We start from the raw sequence: 16,251 nt of genomic DNA on the forward strand, positions 1-16,251 counted from the left end.
CTTTTAATTATTTTAAGAGTATACTTTTTACAGAAAATAAGGTTTTAATTTAATTTTAAAGTTAAGTGTAAAGCAATTTCCTAACCTAAACTGACGTTGTCTAGACTGCAACTTAAGAACTTTGGATATTTGCCAAAAATATAGGCAAGATAGTATTTCTTATAAACAGTAGGTATTGTATATATACCTGTCTCTATCACACATGTATGAAACTACAACAGTAAGAAAGAGACTAAACTTTTTCGAATGATACAAGTGCTAAAAGCTTTTTTCCCAGTTTAAAACTGAAATCAAAGCCCTTTTTGAACTCAACAAAAACTTAATTTAAATAAATTGCCCGCCAAGTGTTGGCAAAGTTTGCCCACTAATAAATGTTTGACGATTCAATTAACGTTTCAACTGTCGAGTCAGCAAACATTCATTGCTGACCTCGACGGTACCAATCACACGAATTACTGGAAGCCAATGAAAACCTTTCATTTTAATACATTTGTTGAAATTGTTTGCACCGATTTTCCAATTTATGTAAATTGGTTTGCGGGGAAGTTATTTTATTAAAAGTCTCTGCTTGTCATCTGTCATTTACGTTTATCGATAACGTGTTTTCGTTTGCGGAATGTCGACAGCACTATTAGTGTTGCCAGCTTTATCTAAAAGCATTGATTAGTGTAAAATTATAATTCATATTACATGCTCATTCATTAAAGGGTTTTAATATTGCAATTTTCTATAAGATTGAACAAAGGAACAGTAAGTAATTTGTCGTCATCTATCCGGGTTCTGGCCATTAAATAGAATATCACTGTAACTACAGGACTTAGCAATATTAATAAAACATATAAAAATATACATGTCACTTCTTTTACAATGAAGTTCTTAATATATATCTTTAATTCAGACACACGTATCTCATACTTAAATTGTAAAAAGACCAAAAAAACCGGCCAAGTACGAGTTGCACTCGCGTACGAAGGGTTCCGTACCAGAAAAAAATGAGCAAAAATATAACGTTTGTTGTATGGGAGCCCCCCAAAATTTAAATTTTATTCTAGTTTTCAGTATTTGTTGTTATAGCGGCAACAGAAATACATCATCTGTGAAAATTTCAAGTCTCTAACTATCACGGTTCATGAGATTCAGCCTGATGATAGAAGGACGGACGGACGGACGGACAGAGGAGCGAAAACAATATGGTCCCGTTTTACCCTTTGGGTACGGAACCCTAAAAATCCAGACAGGCCGAGTTTCTTAATTATTTTCGGTTGATAATCTGTCCGATCATAAAGCACAGTTGTGACGAATCTTCCGCCGGCCGTGTAGGTCACGGACGACCAATGAATTGTGTATATAACTTGATATATGTTATCTATAACTTGTTTGTAGCTATTGTGATGAACCGGTTCGAGCGAGGAAGGGGTTTATCTCAGATCTTCTGCGAAATAATATCGAGGGCATCTAATGGGTCGTGTTGCGAATTTAACTTTTATAATGGGCTGGGTTATGATTTAACGATAAAAGTTAGGTTCGGCCCAGTAATCTTTAGCATTTCGTGCTTTTTATGTTAGTTCACTTCGTAAGAGCAAGATTTTACAACAACGCATGCCATTACATAAATAGTGTTGCCAACCCAAAAAATAGAAGAAAATGCAAACACAGCATACATGTGTACGTTATTACCAAAATATCCTCAAAATACAAGACAAAGCATCTTGGCATCTAAATTCGATATTTTTCGTAAGGGCGGGCGCACATTGTATTCCGATCACGTGCACGACCCAAATACAGGGCGCAGACGCCTTGCTGCGATCATTGCGTGGAAAGGAACGTCTGTTTTATATAGGAGGTTCCAACTTAATTGGCGGCCATCAACGGTGTTTGAGGATCGTTTATTTCAATGGGGAATTGTGGAAAATGCTTAAGAGAAAAAGTGGTGAAGTTTTTTGCAGAATGTTCGGGAGGTCTCATAGAATCTTTAGCTCAGTACCTCTATAGGAGCGAATGTACCTACGTTTGGTAGCTCGTGAGGTTGGATAGAAGCTTTTATCTTCATCAAATACAATATTTTAATTCACCATAACTATGTCCACAAAAGTCTTGAAGACTTTTCATCTCCTTGGAACTATGCTGTATCTTTTGTAGTTCTCCCTTTTAACTGAAAAGCACCATTCAATCTTTTGTCTAGTTTTGCAACATAAAAACAAGAATAATTCAGGCGCTTAAAACATCAAAAATTTTAGCTGATGAAACGCCTATAATCTATTAACGAAATAATAGAAGTAGTTATCGCCTACAAAGTAAATATTTTCGCATAAATCACAAAAAGAAACACATTTCCAGCAAAAAATAGAGATAAAACGAACCACCACCGGACTCCTCGGTGTCGCATTATATTTCTGGGCACACATTATGTAAATACCTCCTGGGAGTCGCATAACAAGGTTTTGATCACCATTCCTCCGCAGAATGTAATCATATCATGTTTGTTTCTATTATCGGCGTTATTTCTGTTATTTGTGGCAAATTATGTCAGTGGGAATTTTGGCGAAATTGGTTTGGGAGGCACTATAATTTTAGTGGATGGTCAATCAAAGGACTTCTTGACCCATGTTTGTCAAAATTTCTGATTCTTTTAATATAGTGCCGTAAAAGCCGTAGTAAAAAATTTGGATCGTGTATTAGTGCCTCCAGTTCCCATTATATGTTTTGGATAAGTGCTTACATAGGTGTAGGCGTGATAGATTTGCATCGAATAGACCTCTATACACATAAACACTAAATGTACTACAGTCCATTGTATAGTCCCAATTCAGTTCACACAAAAGCTACCGAAAATTCAATTCCAGAGCAATATAAGCAAAAATAACTGAACGCGAACAATAGTTTCGACAAAAACTATGAAAAAGCTAGACGCGAAAACAAACAAGCCGGCCGAAATTCAAGCCTAACAATTCAGACCAGTTAGAAAAATAAAAAAAATATCTAATCCCTAACGATTCAACATCGAAACAAAAAAAAGATCGCATAGCAGACTTATCAATTATTCGACGCCGGGAATTTTTGCGAATGGCAACACAATGGTCCATCAATCCTTTGGGGACAAAAAACTAGCAACACTAACATTCCGGCTGAACAAAGGGCGCGGAAAAAGCGCGCCAATACGATGTCGTGTACGAATACGATTTTTTGGGAATTTGTGACGAATCAAAAAATATTTCTTGCAACTAGTTTGGAATTCAATTTGAAAATAGAAGCATTTTCTCCTTATATGATCAGGTTGTCTATCATTAAGACCGAAGTTTCAGGACACATAATGTGTTGAAAAATGACTGAATTTTATGAATATGAATGAGAATTGGTCAAGACTTTACGGTTGATTCATTTCGGGGTAAATGCTTGAAAACCGAAACCACAACTGAAGAAAAATATAAACAAGCAAATAAAATAATACTTGTATAATGCATTTTTATGAGAAAAAGTATGTTAAGTGATAAGATTTTCCACTTTCATAAAAATATACACATTAAACCTACGGAATAAAGAAAATTATAAGTGTGTACTACATACACTTGCAAAAAAAACAAGCAAAGAGAATCATGAATATATTCAGGAGAGCGCAAGAAATCAGAAATGACGTCGAAAAACACATACATACGAGCAAAGGAAACAAGCAGTGCAGCCTAACGTAAATAATGCGTTCCTACGTGAAACTATGAATAAATTATGATTATGAATTTGTGTGGGAATAAGATTATGGAAGAAAATGTGGCGTTTTAGCTTCCACACGAGGTTTCTTCTCCTTGTTGAGCGAACTCGAATTGTTGTACTTATAAGCACTAAGAAAACCTGTAAAACCTTAATAAGAAAATGAATATTTTCAGACTAACCACTTCTCGCTCCTGGGTAAAAATTATCCTATATCTTATTTAAATGTTTAAAAGCTATCACTGCAAATATTTATTGAATACCTTTCTACCGATTGCGAGTGAACAGTCTCTGACACAATTTTCTTTAATCAAAATGTACAGTGGCGTGCATAGAAAATGACACCCTTTTTCGTATCGCTTATTTTTTAATCCCGATTTTTATACACCAACCAGTTATTTTGAACTTTTAATACAATATCCTTCATTTAAGAAACACACGCAACTGTAAGTTCCCTAGCCCCAATCAAAACATCTCAATCATTAAGATATGCGCACATCCGCGTCCATTGTGCAAGCGGAGGGTAGGCACAAAAGAATGCTCCGACATTCATGGGTAGGCGACGAACCGTGCACTACACTAGTCGATGACGATGACTTAGGGATGTGAGTGGTGTCGATATCGATGGTATCGATATTTTTTTTTGTTTTGGAAAAATATAGTGTTTTTAACTGACTTTTCAAAAAGGTAGTTCTTAATTCGTAGGGATCTCTTTTTTTCATATTTTATGTATGTTCACCGATTACTCGATGGCGCCTGGACCGATCTGCAAAATTCTTTTTTGTTTGATAGGTTATAGAGATATACCTCCCAGGTGGTCCCGTAATAATTGACAGTTAAAGTCAGAGATCGTTTTTCATGGAAGTTGAAAAAGGACACAGGTCTGTATAGTTTTATGTTAGTGGTTCATTTAATGTAGACATAAAAACATAAAACTGGTATTTATTTATTTCCAAAAGATGAAAGGAACGTAAAACTGCACTTAGTTTGATTGACAGTCGCACCGTTAAGCGGATGGTTAATAACTACACAAAAAATACATTTCGCATAATTAATCAACTTCTCAACAATTTTAAAGTCTTCTCAGTAATAAAACACCGCCCCTTTGATGTGACAGAAATGAATTGATTATACAATTGTTTTCTTTGTCAGCGATCTGCGCTTACGCATTGACCGTTGACTAATAACATTTGAATGACGTTCTTTTGCGAAGAAGAGACAACTGTTATATGATACAAGTATGCAATGTAATGAATATGGGTTTCAAGTGTTATTGGAACTGGTCAGTGCTTATTGTTTATCTGTATTATTAAGAATGTATTTTGAAAGATCGATTTCGCTGAAGAGCAAATCAACAGGATGAATATGTTTTGAGTAGTACATATTCCAAAAACTTAATACGAGCCGGGAAATTTGAATAAAGATATATCGAGACATTAATTACAAAAAAATAATACTGTAGCATTAATCACCATCCTAAAAAATGTGAACCAGATTTATTTCGTCACTAATTCTGGCATTTTCATTGCTGACCTCCTAGCCTGAATATACTCTTAGCTCGGTACATTAAAGTAAGATAAATATGTCCAGAAAATAATGTTCCTAGCGACATATTTTTGTTTCCACGTGAGTGGTGTCCCATCCCTAGTTTCGAAATAGACATGCCACTTGATGACTCCTCCACTACCCAGCATTGAAACTGAAAACAACACTACAGCGCGATCTACATACAAATACAGTTTCTTGGGGAAAAACTTACATGACTGTATTCTGTACATTTTTATTTACAGTAATAGAAACGTCATTTAAATCGCACATTAAATGTTACAACTATAGAAACCAATGACCTTTCGGGAATCTCATTGTTTTAGGCACTCCTTATTTATATCTTATTTAAACATCACAATCTAGCGACTGCCTTAAGGCTCGATTAAACTATAATTTCTTAGTGAAACTTATAATAGATATGATTTTTTCCCATTTCATCATCATCAGCCTATCGCAGTCCACTGCTGGACATAGGCCTCTCCAAGTGCACGCCACTGAGATCGATGAGATTTTCCCATTTATGCAGCATTTATTTTAGGCAGCTAGTTCTAATAAGAATAGCCAATTTTTAGAAGTAATTTCCATCCAAGTCCCTTAGAAAGTACTCCGCGTAACCGGATAAAGAATAGCCTATAGCCTTAATCGAGAAATAGGCTTTACAGCACTGTAAGAACTTATCAATTTATGCCGAGTTTCTGGGATTAACTCGTCCAAGCAAACAAATCAGTAATACCTAACTTCATTAACTTTCAAAAAGTTCCTGTCTTTTACAATGAATAGAAAAACTTTTATTAGCCCAAAAAGTCTAAACTTTAAATGTTATAAATAGCTGATGTCAGTGATGTCACCTTTAGAACTAAAAGTCAGGTCAATAAAGAAAGACAAAAGCAGTCTATAAACATTTTTGAATATTTATAACGCGTCCCATTCAATGGCTGAATAAAAAACTTCACAAAGCCTAGGTTTCGCGGCTCAGGCCAAACAATGATTTCCGTTTCCGCTTACAATATGGCGACTGGCGTATCTTTCCACCAGTATCCGTTGTTTCCAATTGTTGAAAGGTTTTCACTGCAGGTGCAGTTTATATTAAAATAGGATAGAATTGTTATTGAAATGTTCAACTGTTTTTAGTTATGCTGTTGCAATTTGCAATGAAACTCGGTTTTGTTCACCCCATAATGAGGATATCTATTGAGACTTTTTAGGGCACAAAAAAAGGAAAACAAAGTAACAGCGTACCGGGAAATTAATTCTTCAAATTGAACCAATTTTAATGGAAATGTGAATCAAATGCACAAGTTTAAATAATATACACTACATGACGTATTATACATTGCAAATCGCTTATGAAGATTCCAAAAAATATGGAAGTTTTCTTGAAATGGGGTCTTGAATATTAGCTAAAAAAACTTGCATCTGACCCGATTTTTTTGCACTCCAATGTAAAGAGGCCTACGAAACTCCGTCATAATCATAAGTAATTCACGATCATATAACTTGGAGCCATTTACTGGAGCACCAGTCTGCCTCTAAGGGTCTGTAGAGGTCGCCGCCGGTCGCGGGTTCGTTCCCGGGTCGGTACGTACTGTTCTAGAGGTTATTTGCTAATAACTTTTGTATTGTAGGTCTAAGTTAATATGGACTTACTGTCAGAGAGGATTTTCGAGAAAATATAATTCAAATATTTAAAGCGCATTGGCTTTTTGTAGTGCTTTTGCTCCATGAAAAAGTATAGAAATAATACCGGCTTCGAAATTTTTTTAAACAAAACTTGACGTGACTATGAGCCGGTGTCTGCAAGTTGCTGGTGTGTTAATTATATCACCGACTTCTAGAGTTGTCCCTGCCAAAGTTTTAATTTTTCCTTTTCAGTGTTTTTAGAAGTCGGTTTTCAGTACACATTGCCTCATATTTATACCCTTGTAAATCAATAGGTCAAACACAGCCATGATCAGATAGATCTCGAAAGCAGTTTTATTAACCAAGCACGTATAATAACTACCTAACGAACTTTTATCACCAGCCGTCATATTTATAAAAAAAAATAGAACATATAAGTGGGTGATAAAACGAAGATATTACGACTTAATCGCATCGTAACCATAGCCTAAGTAATATTTAACGTCCCTTCTTTCATATGTTCACATACGGCTAAGTATACACTAATGGGTATATTTTATGACAAGCGACGTTTTTAAGACCTCACTTACAACTTACTTAGGACCTACAACTTTTTAGGACGCTTTTTCGTCAGAATATTATAGAAAAGAACAAAAAACTAAAGTTATTTTAAAAACATTTCTTTAAAAAAAGAACAATTTGTTTTGTCGCAATAATTGATAATGTTTTTTTTTATAATTTATTTAGTAGGTTTATTCAATTAGGCCAGCGTTAAAAGTTTAATAATGAAAGGATTGAAAAACTTACCATCTGCTCCAAATGACTGTTCAAAATCTGAAACAAATAATCAGTTTTTATTATCTGACTTCAGGCAAAATCAGGCTGAGAGTTTTGTGGATTTTAGCAAATGTGGGTAAAACTCAGATAATTTACGTGTGAAAAGTTTTAATTAGGGAGTCTGATTCAATAACGTGAGTGAACGAAAATAGACATCAGTGCTTTTGTTTGTACTAAAAGTAGCTTACACCAGCGGTTTCATCCGTGTACTCGGATAAAAAGCCTTTAAGCTAGCTTATATGGCATCCTAATGTATAAGCAAAGCAATTTGCATTTCGAAAACCAACATAAACACCTCAAAAATACCGCGAAAATGTTTACTTTGCTAACGCTAGTTCACCCAACACTTAACGTCAACCGCGCTGCGATTCGTTAGCGTGGCACCGGCGTTTTAATTGCGTTTTCCCAAGTATGGCTCGTGGCCACTGCGGCGAAGTTGTCAAGTTTACTACTTGACAGCTGTCATGTGTGTTTTTAATTATAATTTATGTACGAGGAATTTTTGATCCGAGTTTCGTGCACTTAAGTGTATTTTGCGACCAGTGAGAAAATCGCTTTTAATAAATGATATGTAAATTTTGTAAAAAAAATTGATTGGTGGGGGAGGAAGTCAGATAGGGCAGTCGCTCCTTGTAAAACACTGGTACTCAGCTGCATTCGGTTAGACTGGAAGCCTACCCCAATATAGTTGGAAAAAGACTAGGAGGATGATGACTATTTTGTCTATGTACAATACATACTTAGGTGAATCCATTGGCACAAAGGCTAGAACGCCATGCCATTAAAAATTAAAAAAAAAAAAAATAGGTGAATCCACAGCTACATAAAATTATATAGTTGTCGTAAAATGTGATGGTAAGACATAAACTAACTTTAACTGTAACTGTCTGTCTGTATATACGTTTATGTAGAAATGGTAATGAACATTTATTACAGTTAATTAAGGGATTAAAGCTAAGAACATAAATTGTTGCGCACTCCTGGGAGATTTACTTGGGATATGTATTATTAGAATTAAGCTGTCGCGGTGTCCTAGTGGGTAAAGAACCAACCTGTCAAGTATGAATGTGTGTTCGATTCCAGGTCAGGTAAGTACCAATGCAACTTTTCTATGTTTGTATGTACCTTCTAAGTATATCTTGGAGACCAATAACGGATTAAAGATGAAGAAGAGCCATCCCGAATTGAGCAAACGCAGTGATTAACGCTCCTTCTCCGTGTGAGAGGAGGCCGCAGCAAGCAGTGCGATGATAAAAGGGCTGATCAGATGATGATGTATTATTATATTATTATTTGATTATGTATTATTATGCATATCGGAGTTGCATTTTCATGGGGTTTCCGTATGCTCAGACGACATTTCGAGAAATGTGAAGATTTCGTGAAATTATCGAGTATTTCATAGAGAATAAAACATACAAACTAATTGAGCCCCCTTTTTTTGAAGTCAGTAAATAAAATTTGCACTCCTAATTAGTTACTATTTCAAACTATTTTTACTTAAAGAAAACAGGAGGCTTTTCAACCCTCCAACACACTGAAGTACTATGTCATAGAATGGAGACAGAAAGTCATAACTTCTTACAACGTAGGTGGTTAGGGGAGGCCAGATGTAACATACCCTGGAATTATAACCACCAGATAAGCATCAAGGGATAATAGACCTAATGAGCTTAGAAATAAAGTTCAATATCAAATGTTGGGAGTTACCACCTCTTGAGACAAAGTTCTTCATTCTTGCCAATTCTTATAATAAATGCCGTGAATGAAAAACCGTGTTTACGTTTTCACGGGTAAACGGCTAAACCAATTACGATGAATTTTGAGATTCAAATATTTTGCAAATATAGAAAGAACGTGGTACAGTATTCATCCTGGTTTGTGTTGTTTTTTCAGGATGTGATAAAACTGTGAAAAACAAACTTGTATTTTTCATTTTTTTTTTACAAAAAAAAAGCACAGCAAAACTCCATTGTATATGAACTTGTAGATTTAACGAACTGCGAAGGCCTCGAAAACTATTCCACATACATATTTTTTTTATTTCATATTTTTTACCAAGCAGTATTTAGCATTCCGCACTACCTGGCTTGAAATAAAATTTAAAAATATTCATTCTGCACACAGAAAAAAAATACCTCAGCGCACCATTACACGTTGTGAACCTACCGATGTATCAAGTATGGATCCATTCGAATATCAACTTTAACTCATGAATAATAAAGTCGTATTTAGATTAAGGACGAAGCGATTTTCCTATGGTTTTGTTCGCGGCTCAAATAATAAGCGAAGTGAGAAATTCTGAATTTTTCTTTTCTATTGAAAATTGATGAAGTAAGAATTTCATTATTATCGAAGAGTGCAGTATTTATTCAGGGATCGATCTATGTTATGATTCTGAATACAATTTAGTAATGGTAATACAGGGGCTTTGATTGTTTGGGAGATGTTTTTATCTGGAGCTATTTTCGTAATTAAATATACAAGTACATTAGGGTGTCCCAAAAAAATCAAAGTCATTTTTTTTTAACGCATACCCTCCTATTTTTTTCCTTTTGGTCCAAAACTATTATAAATAAAATTTTATGGTGGTAGGACCACGGTAACCCGTGCCGACTTACATTTGAATGTATGTCATACTTGCTCTCTAAGACTAACGCGATCTAACTCGTCGATGTGCTTGTGATTTCTTGTTATTTAGTGATCGAATCATTGTTTTCAAACAGCCAACATGTCACTAGACTTACGCAGTTATAAAAAGAGTATATTTTTCATTAGGGGACCTAAAACATGAAATGACGGGCTCAAAACTTCCGTCTAATGGACAAGTTCTGGCAGTTTCATTGTACAACTAGCGACCCGCTCCGGCTTCGCACGGAATAACAGTATTTTTGCACTATTTAATGTGTGTTATTATACATGTAAACCTTCCTCTTTAATCACTCTATCTATTAGAGAAAGCCGCATGAAAATCGGTTGCGTAGTTTTAAAGAATTAGGTAAGCTTACAACGGGACACGGGGACAGAAAAAGCGACTTTGTTGTGTACTATGTTGTGATATTCGGGAAATTAATTTAATTGTGAATGAAAACGTAAATCTTACTAGTCGCGAATGCATTATATTATCTACTGGGAAAAAGCGCGTATTCCAACTAAATCTTTGTCTAATTGTGTGACGAAACTCGTCACCTTGTATCAAGTTTGGAGGGACAAAAGACACAAGATGTTTTTAAGCAACGCTATCACGACTTTTTCAGCAACTTAGATATGTAATTTATTTGATTTTGATTAATAAGAATAAATCATCATGTCCCGAGCCTTTTCCCAACTATGTTGGGGTCGGCTTCCAGTCTTGCCGGATTCAGCTGAGTACTAGAGTTTTACAAGGAGCGACTGCCTATCTGACTTCTCAACCCAGTTACCCAGCAACCCAATACCCCTTTGATAAGACTAGTGTCAGACTTATTGGCTTCTGACTACCCGAAACGACTGTCCAAGATGTCAAATGACAGCCAGGAGAGCAGCCGACCTACAGTTAGTTACAGAAAGCGCGTGCCTCAGAGAAGCAAAGGCAAATAACTCTTGAAAAACGATTGGATGTATCGTTTTTCAGGGGTTATTTTGTCTTTGGTTACATTTTTTTTTCAAAAGAAGATCTTTACGGTACGTTGTATGACAAAATCACCTCTAACTTCATTTCAGCAAAAAGCGAGTTCTTTGATCGATTGCCTTAAAATATAATGACAGTTTTCTACATGAATGTGTCCTACCTTCTAGTCAAATAATGCTTCGTATCAAAAAGCCAAAGTTTCAGCACTGAGAGTTAGTGACCGATGTCGCCGAAAGATCGGTAAAGTTCATGCAAGACTTTTATTGATTAATCACAGTACATGAGGAACAAAAACAATTATTGTTAGGTACAGTCCTAGAACATCGGAAAATTTATCCTGACTGTAAAAAAACTACTTTAAAATGAAAATTTTAACAATGACATTATTTTTTAATGTATATGAGAAGATAAAACATTATTGGGATGTATTCAAGGTTTATTTTTTGTAATAATAATTAAGATCTAAATTTCTCCATAGTAAGTCAGTACAAATTTTCATGTGAAAACTTTGGCATTAAGTCGGCACGGGTTACCACTGTCTGATCGAGATAATATTTATTATAGGAGATAATGAGGTCAAACCGAAAAAAATTAGAGGGTATGCGTATTTGAATTCGAGAAAAAAAAAATCCCCCTTATGTCTTGGGACACCCTAAAGTACATGTTCATGCAATTATTATCCTATTAGTTCTTCCCTGTGTGTCCACACCCGTGACTCGTAAGAATTATGTCCCGCATCTGCATAAAAAATACCGTAAATATTTTATTTTTTAGGCTCTTTACTATCTGTGCACCAACCAATTGTATTTAAATTGATTTATTTTGGCCTGAAAGCCGGTTAGACAGACTGACAGGTAGACAGTGTAACTTTCGTATTTAAAACATTAATAACGTAAGGATTGCGCACGTTTATTTGAATTATTTTTCAAGTTAGCAATTCGCCATCACTCGTCAACTTAAACCACAGACAAACTAGAGTGGGGGGAGACAAAACTCGTAAATATGTCGGGTTTTATAGTAACGCGCCCCTACCAGGGGTTCGGAGGGGTGGCAACCCTGAGTTTTTACTTGTTTTCTACAATCTGACTTTGTTAGGCACGATTTCTTGATTGCTTATCCGTATTAGGGATGTATACTGTATAGTGAGTTGGTAATCAGACTAATTTAGCCAGCCTCCTTTTGTTTTGTGTGGGCGTGAAGTGGGAAAGGGTTACATTTTACTTAAATAGGGTTACTCTAGACTTTTCTTGTAAAATTACTTGCAGAGTTTGAATAGAACTACATGCTCTCAAACATCTCTTGGTGAATCTTGACACTTTAGTTATTAGTTCAGCCCTGTGATTTTGATTTATAAAAATAAACATGACCATTTCTTTGAAAGAAAACACGATTAGAAATACAGACTAATAATAAGATTTTCATGCGAAAATTCGACACTAACTTCGTAAGATCTGTGGAATGTCCAACATTGAACTTCTAATTGATTTGACTTCGATTCTAGTAGGTATAATTTACTGTCAGCATTTAGTTCTTTATTTTCAAATAAATATGTAAAAATCGACTTACCTACAAAGCCAAGGAAAACAAATAGGTAAAGACATAGTTAAAAATACCAAGTGTTAAGTCAAGTTGAACTGGAAACAACGGGTTTTCTTCAAGATGCCGCAATTTCTATCTGAATTGAAACGTAATAGTGTGAACAAAAACGTAACCCACTACAGGCGCAGTCGGGTAAAAAGCTTGGTGACAAATCGTTTTGTAATTGTGAATGAAAGAAACCATTTAATTAGAGTAAGTAGGTTTTTGTCCCTACTTTAGGTACCTAGGTAGGTTTATAAAGCCTATATTTTTAGTCTAGCTGTTCCCCGCAGTTTCTCCGCGTCCCGAGAAAACTATTTCCTGCTCCCGGATGAAAAGCAGAAAAATTGGATTTTGAAATCGGACCATTTATTGAAATTACCGTGTTCAAGCAACATAGCCAATTTCTCAGCTTTTTTTTATCGAAATTCATGCACATTACCAGCTACCTACAAATATTGTTTTCTTAAAAATGAATTTTCCACAAAAACGTTATGCCAATATAATTAAAATTTAATTACAAAGGTTTGCCATAAATCATTGCAACTATAACGATAGTTATAATTGGTTTCGTCTCCCGCGGTGATGATTGAACCACTAGGAAGAGACAAGCCACAGTGATAGTCACAGAAGGATCATGGACTTTACAAAGTCGAAGAAAAATATAGCTTGAGGATTTAATAAAATTTTATTCTGAAAGTCTTCGAAAGAGATGCAGTTTATCCGTATTGTTTTTTTGCGTTTATACATATTATTATGCACTCAAAGGATAAAAACGGGACTACTGCTAAAACTTCGCTCTACGTCCGTACCTACATTTTTCAATCATTACGGTGTAGGTATCTCATGAACCGTGAGAGCTAAAACCGTGAAATTTTCGCATATGAATTTCTGTCGCCACTATAAAAATAGTAAATACATAAACATGTTCAGAGGCCATACAACAAACGCGATGTTATGGTTTTTTTTTTTTCAATTTTAATAAGGGTAACCATGCCTTCACGAATGTATCTTTGAATGTGTTTTTACTTCGAATATTGCGCTATAGAAGTCACTACATAACAAAGTATGCTTTACCAAAAACTTTCAATGTAAAATGGTACTTCTGTCTGTATCTGTATATTGGCACAGGCGCCGTGGGCGGAGTGGCTACCTGAAGGGCCGAAACAAAAAATGCAATAATTAAACATATATTTGGCAAAATGGAGGAATCCATGTGGGCAGGAATTTGTAATAATTAGTGCATTCTTCTTAATAAGGTTGAAGAGATTTTTTTAAATATCTTATTGTAGGTAGGTATCAAATTATTGGTTTTATTCATTAATCATTCAGAAAGGGGATGCAAATACAAAAAGTCATCTTTACTTTGATAAACTAATTTGAGATATATTTTTTCAACTCTGACCAGTAGTTATTAAGATTAGCCTGTTCAAGCACACAAACAAACTCTTAACCTGTAAACAATAGGTAGATAATATTGTAGATACATAATGAGGATTTATCAACAGGTAACTTGTTTTAAGGCACAAATGCATTAAGATAATTAAGTAATGAATCACTTAAGATAAAGTTCATCAACCCGTGTTAACTTATATAAAAGTTAAGTTTGTCGCTAAGAAATATTTTCGAAAACAAATTGATGATTCAGTCCAGATATTAGTGCCTGATTTTACTTTTTTATGTTCAAAATATTAATGACATAACGTAAAGAAGTATGTATACTTTTGATAAAATAATAGGTACAACATTCTTGAAATGACAGAACATATTATAATATTGTATTATCCAATAGCTAGATAGGGAAATATTAAGTGCTTAAGTGCATAACAAGAAGATTGAACTAAAAAAATAAATTAGTCATAAATAAGAAATTGTCTAGATAACATTCCAAACTAGCAAAGGCATTTACAGCATACATATTCTCATTATGCCTCTGAATGGATACAATGTTTTGTGTTTGTAGTGTCTGTCACAACCATAACATTATTGATCAACACACCACTTCTTCCTGTAAGTCAAATACCAAGAATTTTATGAAAGAAAATAAAAATATGTTCACATTTCTGCCAAAATTTTGTTTTGTATCTGTTAAAAGAATGATAAGATCAAGAGCCCAGTCCTTTTTCTGCTTAATTAGGTATCAATTAAAGTAACTTTGAGTTTTATCAGGTTTTATGATCAATTTTATATCGTGCAACTAGATGGGCTGTATAGATAGCATTATGGACGATAAGATAGGTACTTACACTGTACTAGGAATATGGCAGGATACCAGCCCCGGATCTTCAATTTTTTTTAGGCGGGGCAAAATCTGAAAAATGCCGCCCCGCCTACCTACTTATGTTTATTTTCACCTTTACCATCCATATAATTTTAGCTATCAATATGTAGGCAGGCAGGCAGGGCCGTCTCTAGCTCATGTAGCGCCTGGGTGCAATCATCACCCAAGCGCCACCTATGTATTGAAGTACCTTAGAGTAGTTACAAGGAACAAAATAAGAACGTTCGAATGAAGTGCACTATTTGGTAGGTAAAGGACTTTAAAAAATGTGTCCAATTCATTGTAGGCTCAAACTGTTGGCGGTTTAAGTTATGAAAGAGGAGACAGAACAATGCAATTGTAAAAAGTAGCGCGAGCGAAGCGAGCACGCAAATTTTTTAATTTGGGACACAAAAGGTTAATTAGTTTTAAAACGCGCTGTAACAAGCAGGCGGAAGCAGCGCAGCGCAAACTTTTTTGTTTTTGAGGACTCCATAAATATATTTTCTACTACATTTGACTTATATAAAAGGTAAGGCAGCGTGGACTTGACTTATGAAGTCATTAAGGTAATGCATGTATGATATTGCGCGAGCAAAGCGAGCGCGAAATTTTTTGAGCCTGTGACACAAACATACCTGACCAAGGACACTGTAAAGCAACAAGAAGCCGCGAGCGTAGCGAGCGCGAGTTTTTTTAAATTATTTGTTTGAAGACTCACAAATTAAACTGGGAATTATGAACAAATAAAAAGAAAACGTGATTAGAGACCGAATCCATGATCAATAAAAATAATAAACAACCAGAAAAACAGCCGCGTTGTCATTTAGCTGCGAGCGTAGCGAGCAAGAATTTTTTCACTTAGTTGGAGGATGTTAAAAGTAAAAAATAATCAAAATCATCAATCAAACGAAGCGAAGGCGACTTTTTTAGGAACTTTGCTTGTCAGTATCGTGATACAATGTGGAACTTCCTTATCAAACGGGTGTAATTTCATCGAAATTTCCTGGTGGTGGGGCGTCCCGCGGCGCCCCTGACACCGAGCAAGGCGCCCGGGTCATGCGCACACCCTGCACCATAGGTTAAGATGGCGCTG

The 16,251-nt window shown here is 35.3% G+C and overlaps 1 protein-coding gene across 1 annotated transcript in view; it reads right to left on the reverse strand.

Moving 5' to 3' along the window:
• The window catches only part of LOC110377855 (tyrosine-protein kinase-like otk), a 45,616-nt gene that overhangs the window by 28,368 nt on the left and 997 nt on the right, over positions 1-16,251 (reverse strand). The window contains exon 2 of the mRNA XM_064042285.1: positions 7,678-7,704. Coding sequence (XP_063898355.1) covers positions 7,678-7,704 — 27 coding nt within the window. The remainder of the gene's footprint in view (positions 1-7,677; positions 7,705-16,251) is intronic.

Source organism: Helicoverpa armigera, chromosome 28, assembly GCF_030705265.1.
Source record: "Helicoverpa armigera isolate CAAS_96S chromosome 28, ASM3070526v1, whole genome shotgun sequence".
Taxonomy (NCBI): domain Eukaryota; kingdom Metazoa; phylum Arthropoda; class Insecta; order Lepidoptera; family Noctuidae; genus Helicoverpa; species Helicoverpa armigera.